Source organism: Esox lucius, chromosome 6 (genome assembly GCF_011004845.1).
Source record: "Esox lucius isolate fEsoLuc1 chromosome 6, fEsoLuc1.pri, whole genome shotgun sequence".
In the NCBI taxonomy this organism is placed as follows: domain Eukaryota; kingdom Metazoa; phylum Chordata; class Actinopteri; order Esociformes; family Esocidae; genus Esox; species Esox lucius.
In genome coordinates this window covers 19,700,816-19,715,811 of record NC_047574.1, presented here as the reverse complement: position 1 = coordinate 19,715,811, position 14,996 = coordinate 19,700,816, and the positions used below count along the sequence as shown (strand labels likewise).

The 14,996-nt window shown below is 42.2% G+C and overlaps 2 protein-coding genes across 9 annotated transcripts in view; one reads left to right on the top strand and one right to left on the bottom strand.

Annotated features, from left to right (window-relative positions):
• Positions 1 to 1,432: 1,432 nt before the first annotated feature.
• mapk8a (mitogen-activated protein kinase 8a) lies at positions 1,433 to 14,055 on the top strand. 3 transcript variants are annotated; one of them, XM_010899219.5, is made up of 12 exons: positions 1,433 to 1,625; positions 5,267 to 5,445; positions 6,019 to 6,148; positions 7,159 to 7,217; positions 7,342 to 7,480; positions 9,045 to 9,210; positions 10,009 to 10,080; positions 10,306 to 10,488; positions 10,573 to 10,697; positions 10,891 to 10,954; positions 11,454 to 11,534; positions 12,182 to 14,055. In XM_010899219.5, exons 2-12 carry the CDS (start codon positions 5,318 to 5,320, stop codon positions 12,343 to 12,345), a joined length of 1,311 nt encoding a protein of 436 aa, XP_010897521.1. In that variant the 5' UTR covers positions 1,433 to 1,625; positions 5,267 to 5,317; the 3' UTR covers positions 12,346 to 14,055. The 3 variants fall into 3 exon arrangements, with proteins under 3 accessions (XP_010897521.1, XP_012989672.1, XP_019903063.1); XM_013134218.4 differs by lacking the exon at positions 10,009 to 10,080 and adding an exon at positions 9,543 to 9,614; XM_020047504.3 differs by lacking the exon at positions 10,009 to 10,080 and adding an exon at positions 9,543 to 9,614 and having other exon boundaries at positions 12,177 to 12,298.
• The window catches only part of arhgap22 (Rho GTPase activating protein 22), an 18,024-nt gene continuing 16,367 nt past the window's right edge, over positions 13,340 to 14,996 (bottom strand). For all 6 annotated transcript variants that reach the window (XM_010899223.5, XM_010899224.5, XM_010899225.5 and 3 more), the window contains one exon: positions 13,340 to 14,974. In XM_010899223.5, coding sequence (XP_010897525.1) covers positions 14,720 to 14,974 — 255 coding nt within the window. In that variant the 3' untranslated portion in view covers positions 13,340 to 14,719. The remainder of the gene's footprint in view (positions 14,975 to 14,996) is intronic.

Below are 14,996 nucleotides of genomic sequence, written 5' to 3'. Positions count from 1 at the left end.
GGGAAGCAACACCCACATCAGTGGGTCTACTGTGGAGAGAGTCCTCAACATCAGGTTCTTCTGGGTCATCAGCGACAGTCTGTCCTGGTCTCCACCCCAACATCGTTTTCAAGGAGGCGAGGAAATGTCTCTCCCTCCATCGCCGTCAGAGGAGGTTCGGCATGGACTACGGGACACTCACCATCTTCCACAGGTGCATCATTCAGAGTATCCTGACATGGCTGCATTACCGCCTGGTATGGCAGCTACACTGTTCCTCGGCCTGTACACAGAGACCTGTACACAGAGGTGCAGGAGGACGGCCCTTGCGCATCATCAGGGACCCCAGTCACGCCAGCCACAAACTGTTCTCCCTGTGTCCATTTGGCAGGAGGTCCAGGAGCATTCAGTCCACATAAACAGGCCCTGTTAGCTTTTTCCCTCGGGGCCGTAAGACTGTTGAACTCTTCAGCTTCCCCCCTGATTCCAGTACTCATTTGAAATGGTCCATTACATTTGCTCCCATTCACTGACGTACTCTGGACCTGTTGAATTTGTTCCCTTATACTTACTCACCTAGTCAACTTATATTCCCCCGGGATCACAGCCCTTTATATTCTGGTTGGTGCTATTATGTAACAGTATTACATAGTCAATCGACCACATCTAATGTGCATGTAACACCTCATTAATTACCACGGTAATATTAATCTAGTGTACAATTGTTGGTAATATTATGTACATAGTCATTTTATTGCATCTAGTGCTAATCTGACATTTCCAACACTACTGTTGTTTGCTCCTTGGGGTTTAAGGCCGTGTGTCTCTGTATAGCACTTGGTGACAACTGCTGTTGTAAAAAGGGCTTTGTAAATCAATTTGATTGATTGGTTGATTCATCATTCATTATTTCATAATGTAAAATTGCACTAGATGAAGTAACATTACCAGCATTACAACATTACCACTTATCTTTTTTATTGACTGTTTACATTTCTCCTTATGTATTATTTTTATTTGATTATATTTCTTATGCCTACACTGTTGAGGAAGTTTTATGAACCAAGCATTTCAGTAAAGCTGTTGTTAATATGTAATGACAAATGAACTTGGAACTTGAAGCCTGAATTATTGTTTTGGTAGACTGAGGTCTAGAAGACATGCAGTGCATACACCATGCACACGCCTAAGAAAATATAGTCGTATAACCAACATTGAGCCTAAAGTGTTGAAGTGGGCTTGTGTGTGTGTGTGTGTGTGTGTGTGTGTGTGTGTGTTTGCGCCCGCGCGCGTTTGTGCACGTGCGAGGGGTCTGCAAATATTTTCTCGTTATGGTGTTAATAAATGGACAGCGATTTATTTTTTATACTAAGACTATTTCAAATAGGACTATAGATGGGGCGGTAGCTCCTATGTCACAGATGCGTGGGGCTTGAGTGACGTAGTACACATGTCTTCTGCAGTGCGCGCACGGCCTGTGAATGCAGAGGCTGGCAGAGAGCGTAGTGATTTCAGTGAGGTCATGTTTTGTAGCCGGACAACAGAATAGCGATCATTTATTATCTAAATCATTTCACTTAATTTGTTTTACAGAAGGTGGACTATTGTGGCGAATCGAGAAGTAATCATTCTGTATTTTGACTGAGGTAAGCTCTTATGTTTCGGAGCCGCTGTCCATGGTATTGTTTAGCCGTGGGGGAGGGTCGTTTGCGCCGCACTACACGCAACTTCAAGATGCGGTTTGTTGTCAGTGTACTGTAATAGGCCTAGTGCAATGTAGGCTATTGTCATATATCCTGTACACCCACTACGCCTACTTGTCAATTATTTTATGTTTCAGTAACCTACAACGATATTCGTTTGTTGGCTTGGCATTGTCAGGATGGTGCTCAAAATAGCTATCACGCTATGTGTAGGCTAATAATGAATTCAATAATAGGCTACATAGGCCTACACTCTAACAACCATGCTATTACCAAAAACAGGCTTTACATTTATGCTACTCGCTACATTTAAGCGAGGTTGTTTGTCGTTACTGTTTTTTATTTAGTGCATTTTATCAAGGCACCGGTGATGGGCTTTTACCTGGCAACCACCGTAAGGGGCGTATAGCGTTGAAGGGTCGGCTGGCCAAGGTTATTACTGTACAAACACACGGGGCTTGTCAGGGCCATTATACCAATTGCTATTGATTTTAAACAATCTTTGAATGGTTAACATATAGTATAAGCCAGAGGTCCTCTATTATTTTTGAAGTCATGACAACACGCTGTTTAGTGCGTTGGGATAATGAATACATGTCTGGGATATATTTAGGATCCAATTACCGTTGAATAGTAAGGCCTAGTATTCACCTAGGCTAGTGCCTAATTAGGACTGTAATATCATTTTGTAATCTGTTATTTGTATGCCCACCCAATAATGCAATGACATGTTCAAGAGCTTGTTTAAGAGTTATTTGTAATTAGGTGTACTGAATGCCACTGGTGATCAAGGCATTGTTGTATATAATATGCAGAGGGAATTTTCAATTTAGGAATTAAATCAGGTGCTTTTTACATTGCAGTGTTATTTATTTCCTATTTATACTGTATATTTCCTATTTATACAGTATGAGAATTATGATTGTCATGGGTTTTGTCAGATTTATTGTTGTCAAATCCTATGGCTGGGCTTCAGAATTGACTGCCAGTGTTGACAGGCTGTTTATCACGTTAATTATGAACCCAGTTTATCAGACATTAAACTGGAGTGGAGGCTGAAGTGGAGGGCTGCCGGCTCTAATTGCAGAGCTGTAGAAGCGTAGCAGTCACAGGCCCTTGATGGGCCATCCAGAACTGCTGAGGGCCAAGTGGAGAGGAGAGAGACAGGCAACAAACAATGCGGAGAGGAGAGAGATATTGCGAGAGAAAGCGAGAGGGAGACAGAAGCAGATAGAGAGGGGAGAGTAAGAGAGCTGTTGTTGCTGGTGTGACCACTGACTGAAGTGGAAAGGAAATACACCGCAGTCAGTATTAATTCTGTTGTCTTGGTCTGATCAAGCACAATAGAAAGTGACTGCAACTCTTTAGCAGGTGCTACTGTTAACAGGCTCATGGTTACTGGTGACTTGAGGTAACTGACAACATAAAGGGCTAAGTTGAACTTTAGCTTCATTAGTGTTGCATTTTGGCCTCCTAAGCTTATCCTTAGTTTATTACCAAGAGTGTAAATAATAATGGTACTGTAATTGTTTCTCATTTATTCTGACTGATATTAACAAACATATTGAGTATAAGTGATCCATGTAGAGTAGGTTCAACCTACATAAACTACACTCCATCTACAGTATCACTTGGTCTATCGAAGCGTCATCTTATGACTGCTTTACTTCTATCTGCTGACTGGTATAAGGAAAAATGGGATTAATCGGAGACAGATCATTGGTGTGTGAATGTTTGTGTGTGCGTGGGTGGGTGTGAATCTGTAAGCGTTTATGGGTGTGTAGACCCTAACAGGGCGGGGGATGTCTCTGATGAGAGGGTGTGACGTTAACCAGACAGACAGGAAGCCAAAGGAAACAGCAAGGGCTGAATCATATTTAGCAGTTATTATGATGGGCTAATCACAATGCGTGCTTCCATTCACCCTTCCTTGGGGAAATCACTGTTTGACATTTGGTAAGATGGTTGAAAACTAGTGGACAGCCTAAAAGCTCCTCCAGTGGTGCACAAGGATGTAGGCCTATTTCTAAATGAATTGAAGGAGAACACTCTTTTTTTCTTACAGTACCAGTATCGAAAGTGAAGTAGGTTATGATGATATTATTTTGCTTCGGTTAAATTACAATAGCATCTAACCTTTTCAGACCACAAAGGTAGAATGTAAAGATGAATCCCCATTCGATGCCATCTGTTGTGTAGATCTGTGCCCACTAGTCCGTCTTCCAGCACCTCGAACAGTTGTCACAGTACACTGCCTTACTTAGATTTTAAAAGGATTTACATGAGATACTTTCCATCCAACTGATTTACATAAACAAAGTGGAAAAACATGACAATAAAAAAAAATATTTGGCAGCAATTGTAGCTACTGTGAATCATGTAGAATAAGATTCTTCCAACATGGCCAAGCTCTTGGAGCAGTAAATCCTTTGTGTTGTCTTAAATCTCTCAAGCTTAGCCAATTTGGTTGGGGATCATTGGAGTGCAATATTCAAGTATTGTCTATGATTTCCAATGTATTTATGTCTGCACTGAGAACTCCCGCAGGAACCCTACTGAAAAGCCATTCCTGCATGTCATTAGTCTTAAAATGTATCTCATTTTCTGATTGAAAAATCATGTCATGCGGTGGGGAAATACAAGCCACCTTTCGCTTATCTGTGAAGAGCACTTTTCAAGCAGAAATAACACACAGGTGGCCCAGTCAAATGTTTGGCTGTGTGCCTTTTTTATATATTTTTTATGTGTTTATTAAGAATATATTTCCATTCTCCATTTCTGTCATTTAGCTGATGCACTTATCCAGAATGTCTTACATATGTTATTGATACATTTGCATACATGTAGTACCTACTGTATGATTACAACTGTGAATATTATGGGGCATTACAATTGGAAGCTGGGGATGGGTAGGTGGCGATGGTGATATTAGATCCGGTTGAAAAAGTTTCTGGGACACTGGGGTTAACAGCTCTAAACTTAAACATAATACAATAGAAAGTAAACAAGAAATCTGTATAAAAGGCTCTGCAGTGCAGAACAGAAGCAGTGGGGCACCTGGAGAAAGGGCAGTGACAGTCCCCCACCATGTCTACATAAACAATTAAGACTGGTGCCATGTTGTATAAATCATCCAAACCTCTGGTCAGGAAAAGCATATATACAATCTCGCGAGGACTAAAATGAACAAAATATAATATTATTTGAACTGCTTCATGTCATACACACACACATATATATATATATATATATATATATATATATACATATATATATATATATATATATATATATATATATATATGTACATTTTAACACAAAAAATCATTACATTACATGTAGATTTTATAATAAAGTAAAATTACAAAAATAGGCCTAAATGAATGTAATCTCATTTTAAACTTCAAAGGAAAGATGAAATGATGGTGTGATAATGTGCTAACTGTCAGGGTGTGAATTCTTGTGCAGTACTAGACACTGTACTGTATATGCATATCCTTATGCTCTATTGCAGCCTATGTGCTGTATTAAAAACCCCTCGTGTCTCTCCCTGTTTCTCTCACTCTATCTCTATCTGTCTATAGTACAGCAAGCCCAGTTTGGATGCCCAGAAAGTAGCTTCTTCAGGTTTAATCATGAATAAAAACAAGCGGGGAGGAGAGAAGGAGTTCTACAGTTTAGATGTCGGAGATTCCACCTTCACAGTTCTGAAACGCTACCAGAATCTAAGGCCCATCGGCTCAGGAGCACAGGGAATTGTCTGGTAAGTGTAATTACTATGCAATTATTCATTTAATTAAAATATTAGAACAAAGATACTCTTTGAAAATGATAGCCTATGACTTGGAGCAAAATTGGGGGTAACACTAAAGTTGGATCGGCATTGTAAATGTTATTTTTGTGGTTTATGCTATTTTTCTCTTTTCATTCCTTCTTTTTAACATTATATACTGTTGGGCCTATTAGTTAACTACTTTCTAACAGTGGCTTGTGCTAGTTTAGCGAGATGAGGTGTGCCCATGTAGGTTTTGAAATCCCTTTGCTTGCAATTTCTGATCCAAAACATTTAATGCTTTTTGGTATTCAATTTGTTTCCATGGTAAGAGTATATTAAAGGCTTTGTACTGATGTACCCAACTATTCTGTTGTGTTTGTGGTGTTGAATAAATGTACCTAGCCTGTCAGTTGTCCTGTCATGATTGGTTCTTGTTTTAAGGTCACGTGCTATAAAAGTAAAAATGAAAAGGCTCTCAAACCAGCAACCCAGTCAGCCTGTATCATTCCTCTCTTACAGATGTGTTTATGCGCTGCCATGTTCTCCATCTCTCCTTTTCAGTTCAGCGTATGACCACAACCTTGAGAGAAATGTGGCGATAAAGAAGTTGAGTCGACCATTCCAGAACCAAACACATGCCAAGAGAGCATACAGAGAGCTGGTGTTAATGAAATGTGTCAATCACAAAAATGTAAGTCTGCCTATCTTTACATGGGTTTTTGGTGTCTTCATGTTGTTCTTCTGTGCTGTAGATGAGACTATTGATGTTCAGTAATGACCAGGATTGTGGAAGGAAAGGGGCTATTACAGCCATATTCTTGATTTTCAAAGGGAGATCGTGGAGCTCTTTGTTTTGGTTTGGATGTCATATCTGAACTTACAGTGCCTTTGGAAAAAAAATTAATTTAAAGTTTCTGTTTATAAGCATAATGTTGACTATCAATCTACACACAATGCCCCATAATGACAAAGCAAAAACATATTTTTAGATATTTGTTACAATTTAGTGAAATTGAAAAACTTAAATAACTTATGTACTTGCTTGAAGTATTCAGGCACTTTATTTAGTACTTTGTAAATAGCGCCTTTGGCAGTGATCACAGCTTTGTGTCTTGGACTCTTGGGTATGCATCTACAAGCATTGCACACCCAGATTTGGGTAGTTACTCCCATGGTGTTTGCAGTTTTTTCCATAATGGGGCCGCTCTGCTCCTGAAAACTTTCAATACATAAACAATTATTTTTGTTTCTCAGAGCTGTGCCTCAATACAGTTCAAATCTCAGATGTCCACATGGGATTTCCTGTACTTCCATGCTCGAGCTTCTGACCAATTTAGCAAAACTTTAGTCCTGGGTTAGCTAAGATTATGCTACACCTAAATTTGCGTGGGTGACTTGTTTGTATAGCAAGCCACTACAGTGTACTCACTGTCTTTAGAAGTGTTCAATTTTTCTAAACAGGATGATGTACCTAATTAACTAAGTATATATCGCAAGGTCATACACAGCTCAAATCATGTTTCAGCCAATCAGCATCCAGGACAGCAGCTAACTACTTCACTACTTCCTAATACATATTTGACATTGACTTGAAAAACAAACACTTTAGGATAGGCCTTACTGGACGTGTTCCTATGGTTATAAGAAGGAAACATCCAGTAAGCATCTTCTCTGACTTCTGTGTGTTTGTCATCTCTACAGATCATTGGTCTATTAAACGTGTTCAGTCCACAAAAGTCATTAGAAGAATTTGCAGATGTGTAAGTACATGAATTGCTTACTCACATTTCTGTGCGTGTCAATACCAGTGTGTTTGTATGTATGTGTTCACCATTAAAATGAATGTGGGATTCGGTATTCCCATCTCTCTTCCTATGTGCGTAGATACATTGTGATGGAGCTGATGGATGCCAACCTGTGCCAGGTGATTCAGATGGAGCTGGACCATGAGAGGTTGTCTTATCTGCTCTACCAGATGCTGTGCGGCATCAAACACCTCCATGCTGCTGGCATCATACACAGGGTATGACTGAACCTGAATCATACAGGAGAGCACTAGGCTAACAGGCAGACACAGGGTATGGCTCATGCAGGCTGAAGCTAAGCTAACAGGCAGACACAGGGTATGGCTCATGCAGGCTGAAGCTAAGCTAACAGGCAGACACAGGGTATGGCTCATGCAGGCTAAAGCTAAGCTAACAGGCAGACACAGGGTATGGCTCATGCAGGCTGAAGCTAAGCTAACAGGCAGACACAGGGTATGGCTCATGCAGGCTGAAGCTAAGCTAACAGGCAGACACAGGGTATGGCTCATGCAGGCTGAAGCTAAGCTAACAGGCAGACACAGGGTATGGCTCATGCAGGCTAAAGCTAAGCTAACAGGCATACACAGGTTATGGCTCATACTGGCCAACTTTAAGCTAACAGGCAGAAATATGGGATGGCTCACACAGGCTAACGCTAAGCAATGTACACAGGATGTGGCTCCTACAGACTCAAAGCGTATGTTGTTTCTAGAAAGACACTGGAACAGTTTTAATGCCCTAATTACAGTAGCCCCTTCACAAGAAGTGGGGGGTGACATCAGAGCTTTGATGTTGGCTAAATCCACAGGAGACCAGGAGGAATCTGCTAATGATAAACACTGCTTTCACTTTAATGACTGCAATTTTATCCAAAATGGCAGCATAATGAGTATAATGAGTGCCCCATAATGGTAAGGATAGGGTGGAGTTTGAAGTACTGTGAAAACCCACAGCGTATGAGAAATGTTGATACCAAATGAGTTAACATTTATTTAATTAACTTATTTAAGAATAGTCACACCAGGTTTTACATAGAGACCGTAGAAAAGCATCTAGGAGGAGACAATGCCTAGTTTTTAGGCCAACAGAAATACATTTTCAGGGTTGAAGACAGTAGCTTGATGTGTCAATAAGATACAAGTTTAAAATAATAGCTTATACATAATGTTAAACCACAGAAGTAATGGAGCGAGCTTGGATAACAATGGGCAAAACCCAATAACCACTAAGATCATTCAGACTTTTCTTTCCTAGAACACGGTTAGCAGTTTATATCTTATACTGCTAGGGTTTTAGCAAACATGCAGATCTGAGATAGATGACTCACTGCACTGCTACAGTTCTAAATGTGTGACTCATTACTGTTTTAATAGGCTGATGGAAGCTAGTTTTTATCATTCATGATGACGCACACCACATACTCCTACATAACTTCAGTGATGTCCCATCTGTCGCTCACTGGCCTTGTTCTGGGACCATAATGCTCCTCCACTATAATTGCAAAGACACATTGTGGGGACTGACAGTGATGCACTCTGACGGGGTACGTTGTTAACTCAAACCCACACATTGGACCATTTAGGCAGTGGCTTTTCTTCTGACGGTCGTACCGACTCACCCACTGGTGTTGGGTAGTGTATAATAGGTTGTGTTTTTCTCTAGCTTCTCCTGTGGCCTGCTGATGAACGCTTACTGACCGTTGTTAGCTGAGTGTCTTGTGTACCGACGCTTCTGCCGATGACGTGGATGATGGTTACGCTCCCCCATTTGTCCGCCCTACAGGATCTGAAGCCCAGCAACATTGTGGTGAAGTCGGACTGCACGTTGAAGATCTTGGACTTTGGCCTGGCTAGGACCGCGGCTACAGGTCTGCTGATGACCCCGTACGTGGTGACCAGATACTACAGAGCGCCGGAGGTCATACTAGGGATGGGTTACCAGGCCAACGGTCAGTACCTGTCAATCAGGCAGTTCGTCTCAAGCTTTCATAGTACCCGTAGCCATTGTGTGCATCAGCCGCCTCTGCGGATTGTTGCCTACGTTTTTATAGCCTGATGATACTTATATTAGTGTCAGTGACAACCGTAACCTTACTGATTTCCTGACGGGCATGTGAAACAACGTCAGTAACACTGCTTTCCTGCCAGCTGGGATATGATCCGTTCCTCTGGAACCCTCCGGGAAGGTAGTTAACAATGAGAAACGGGTCTCTTTTCTAACTTGTTTCTGTTCCGTGCGCTCTTCTCCCCCCCACCCCTTCTCGACTTCGTGTTGTAACAGTGGACATATGGTCTGTGGGATGCATTCTGGCTGAAATGGTCCGCCACAAAATCCTTTTCCCAGGAAGGGATTGTATCCTTGGTGCTTCCGTCAGGGAATTGTCTCCCGAAGCAAGTAAACCAGTTCTCTGCCTCCTCTGCTCAGCCATTTCTCTTCAGTCTCTCAGTTTACAAAATGGAAATTCAATTTCACAACCTGATTTCCTGCCTTTCCCTTCCCATGTGACTGCGTGGCTGGAGACTGACAGATCCATCTTCACTCATTTATTTCCTCCCCTTTACTCACACGTTTCTTTTCCTCATTCAGTCCCGAGCTTCGTCATTTCTGTCCATGTTACGTTTTAATTGTCATGATTTATTCGTCATTTTTTTTGTAAACCTTTGACTTTCCTCTCATTCCCTCCTATGTTCATCATCTGTTGTTCTCTCCGTTGTGTTGGCATGTCACCCCTCCATTCATCCTGCAGTGGACGTGTGGTCAGTCGGCTGCATTGTGGCTGAGATGGTCAGAGGTAGTGTGTTGTTCCCAGGCACTGACCGTATCCTTTGCCCTGTTACGATGACATCGTTTCAGCCTATGTTTTAACCATCAGCCAGTGCTCTGTTGAGCGGCCCCTTTGACCTCCGCCCACTATTCCGTCCGTCGTCTTCAAGAACACCCACTCTCCATTACCCCATGCTTCATAACCACCCAGCTTCTGGAGAAGTAGCTCCGTTTTACAGTAGTGGCGGTGTGTAGTTTTTCCCTAACTCCCCCCGGACAGACATTGACCAGTGGAACAAGGTGATTGAGCAGCTCGGCACTCCGCCCCAGGACTTCCTGATGAAGCTCAACCAATCGGTGCGGACCTACGTAGAGAACAGGCCGCGCTATGCAGGATACAGCTTCGACAAACTCTTCCCCGATGTCCTTTTCCCGGCAGACTCAGAACACAATAAATTGAAAGGTACCTGAGATGATGAATGTTTGTGTATGATTGTGTGCATGTTCGTGTGTGTCCGTTGCTCTCAACTGTATTTTCTACTCCAAGCGAGCCAGGCCCGAGACCTGTTGTCTAAGATGTTGGTGATAGACTCGTCTAAGAGGATCTCAGTGGATGAGGCCCTGAAACACCCCTATATCAACGTGTGGTACGACCCATCAGAAGTGGAGGCGGTAAGCAATTAATGAGCGGCGCTCGTTCAATCAGATGGTCACATTTTGGATGTTGGACGGACACCCTTGACACTATTAGACACGAATAACTGTTACGATGTTATGGTGATATTATGATATTATGTGTCTTTCTTGCCTCTCTTCACATCCTCACTTTTCTTCTCATACTTTTTGCTTTCTGGAATCTTTTTAGCCCCCTCCGAAGATTACAGACAAACAGCTGGACGAGCGGGAGCATACGGTAGAGGAGTGGAAAGGTGAGGGACTCCAAAAAACATATCCCCTTTGCACTCTAAAGACTCCATTTTGGTTTTACCAGAGAGCCCTCGCTAAAATATGTTCTGTGAAATATGTTCTGTTGGTGTATGACGGAAATGCTACAGAACTGGCCGTGTTTGAAAGTGGGGTGTTAATGTCCCTGTCAGGGGTTGCCCTTGGCTCACTGTCCAGTACGTTAGAGGGGTTCTGATGCTGTGCTGACCCCACCAGTAAGCATAGCAGCACCAAGTATGCATTTAAGTGACAAGTCATGTCTCGAGGGCAAACGTTGTGACACGTGTAATTCTTTATCCTCTCTCCTTTCCCGATCTCTCTGTCCTTCTCAATCTCTCTTTGACTTCCTCCCAAGTCAATCACACTCTCTCTCTCAAGTCAATTGACTCTATTGACATGGAAAATTAGGTTTCAAAGCGTACGAACAGCGACAGTGGTCAGACCAATACCCTCTGGTTTAATCCCTTTATCCCCCTCTTCTAGACTTGATCTGGAAGGAAGTGTATGAGTGGGACGAGTGGACCAAGCAGAACGGGGTTATCAGAGGACAACCTCCTCCGTTAGGTTGGTTAAAACTGTTTTCTGGGCTTTTCCATTTGACTTTCAGTATGTTAGCTATTGTACACTGCTGATGTGACTGTATGGACGGGTGTAGATTTAGGGGTGGACTGGGGGGGTCATGACTCCTCCAATACAACAGACAGGTTAATTTAACCCCCCCCAAAAAAAACAACAACAACAAATAATGACAATTCCAGGAATCATATACCCTGACCCCCCCCCCCATATAAACCACAATCGTGTGCCCTTGACAGCACCGTGAACAACACGTAGTGTGGTTGTGATGTCACTTTGACCACGCCCGCTTTCTCATTATACAGATGGGAATTGTGTAACAGCGGGCTTAGCTGTGTGTGCGTGTGTGTGTGCGCGTGTGGTCTGAAGATCAAATGACCCAAGGCACTCAGCGGGCCATTGCTATGCATAGTGATCCGTCTGGAATGGGAAGACAAACGGGTGGTCTGTCTGTGGTCACAAATGATCCCATTATGCTTCATGTAAGAGTCATTAACCCCAGGATACATTCCCAACCTGGTCCTCATACCAGCATGGCTACCTGGGCTGAATGATTGAAAGGTGCCTTTTGTGCATGCGCGTGCTAGGACTTGGCACAGGTGTATCAGTCATCCAGTGTGTTTCCCGCAGCACAGGTGCAGCAGTGACAGACAGCTCCCCTCAGCCCGCCTCGTCCTCCTCGTCGGCCAATGACGTATCCTCCATGTCGACTGAGCCCAGTGACCCCACCATGACCTCTGACACAGACAGCAGCCTGGACAGCCACACCTCTCTGGGAGCACTGGCCTGCTGCAGATAGCGCACATATACACACGCACACACAAAGCCCTACAAATCCTTTCATGGTACATAGTTTAAAGCACTTAGCGAAGGCTCTTTCTTTTTTTTATGTGTTTTGTTTTTTATGTACAGCTTCTTTTAATTTCCCCTACATCCTGTATTGCAGAATATTGTGTACATGCTGTAAATTACTCTATTTATTTATTTCCGTCTGTCGGCTTCCGTCCCTCTGGGTTGGGTTGATGCTCTAATTCATAGAGGTTTGGATCTGACACTTTTCCCCCTTTTCCCAATTCACAATTTATTTTATAGTATTTAATGTCTATATTAATTTATATAAACCCTGTGAACCGTTGAACATATCTTGGCCCTGTTATCAAAGCTGATGTTTTCTGTTGTCATGGTTACAACATTAATTTCTGCACTCTTTTGAAACTTTTGTTATGATTTATTATTTCTCTGTAATTGTAGTTCATCTGGAGAGATTATCAAATGTTCATGAACAAATGGATTATGGGATATCTTAAACACCATGGACACTTTCCCCTTTTCTATTGGTTTTCAACCACTTACACTTTCCTTCCTGTCCCTCGTACTTGGCCCCTAACCTTTTTAATATTTGCAGATATGGTAGTACTGGTATAAGCGCCTGTAAAGTTCTGAAAACATGAAAGGGCCGGCGCCACTGGATATGGCTTACGGGTTTATTTTTCATTGGTGGGGACTAGCTGTGGTTCCCCAGGTCACATGACCGGGAAAACCACCTAGCCCTAATGAGTTGATTTGATTTAAGTGCTCTTACAGTCATCATGTTTTCAACCCTTCCTTGTTTGTCTTCCTGCTGTACTGCTAGTGTTTAGTTAGTTAACGTTAGCTTCTCTCTTCAGGCCATCTGCCAGGGAACTTTGGTTTTTATCAACTACCTCACCTACAGTACATCCGTTTCTAAAACAGTCCCACAACATATAGAAAAAAAATAACTAAAAACAAACAACAGATGTGAATAAAGTTTCTGTTTTATTAATTTATTTATTTATTTGGAAGTGTACCCCTGTCAATGTTAGGAGACTGCTAGTATTGTACGTACTGTATATTTCATTCAAAAGTACTATGTATATATTTTTCTTTTGGTTTTCTTTTCAATTGATGTGAAATATGATTGGTAGACAGTAGAGTAGGTAGTGAGTGGTTGATTCATATATTAGATGGATGTTCTCCAGGGTTTTCAAAAGGTTTGCTGCCAGCCATGTTTTCCTTTTTTTCTAGATGAAAACCTATAATGCCCTCCATACGTCTGGACATGGGCCACATCCCTGACTGCGGTCAGGACTATCACGCACCAAAAACATGGCTGCGTTCAGGGGGGGGCTCAGTGTTGTGGAACATTTAGATAGAAATATATGAAATAATTTCCATTCTTATTAATGGAATCCGTCTAGTATATGTTTAGCCCAAGGTGTATTAATTCCACCAAGCAAAATGTTTTATCTGCAAAACAGTTTGTCAAACAGAGTCTGTTGGACAAATTGACAAAACAGGAAGTGACCTACAATCATTTTTCCAGTAGAAACCCAACTAGAAACATTTGTTTGGCAGAATAATTACGCCCCAGTTGTATACATTTTTGCCTTTTGATCTGGACAAGGCCTCACTACAGACCTAATGAACACACTGGAAACAGTTAGACAATGTCAACCTGCAACTCCTGCAAATAAAGGGTTGAATTTGATTGGATCTGAATTGTTTTTATTCTGAATGGATACTTTGTGTAAGGACATAGGTTTATAATAACAAATGAACATAGGCTTTCCTTAGAGTCTGGTCAGTTTTTGGGTGCAACTGATATAACACAAATGATATCGATTCCGAGGCGTATTCGAGTAGGCCTCTACGGGCCGAGATACAACAACTGGCAAACCAGAAAACCTGAGTAGTTTAACAATGTTAAATCGCTAAGTACCATGGTTATCCAGAGATCTGTAAGTACATCAAGGTAATAGTCCATCACGAGGATGCAGTATCCCAGACAAATGAAGGCTGTCTGATCCCTGTTCTGGCTTGTTTGACATTTAAGGTATATTTCCAAATGAACCAACTTCCTGAATGCAGCATTTTGCCTGAATGTGAAAGTTGGTACAGGGAAAGGGGAAGACCCCCATAATGCACCAGGAGGAAACACTTATTTGTTCATTGGAGCCCAAATTAGTGGAACAGTATACAAATAATGGCATTTCTTACTGGACAAGAAGTTCAGATAGTTTTGACTTGTTTCATTCAATACTTTTATTTTATGCCTACTCAACATCATTCCATCATCCTCGGTCCATGTCCGAGTTTAGCAGTATTAAACTAATCTGGACCCCGTTTCATTTCCCATAATAAATGCCCAGGCTTTACAGTAGCTCTGCCGGGATTCTGGTGTCTGCTCTGTTTAACCGGTATGTGTGCCAGTGGTCAGGTCTCCTAGCGTAGCAAAGAACTCCTCCATCTCTTTTTGTAGCAGAACATTCCGAGTTTCTGCGTCCTGCCTTGCACGTTCCGAGTTCCCCAGTCGGATCTCCAGCATACGCAGCCTCTTCTTCTCCTGGTCGAGATCTTCTTCCAAATGAACAGACCGGAGGCGAAGACTTGAACATAGCTCCTCCAATCTGGGAACATGAAGATAGATTA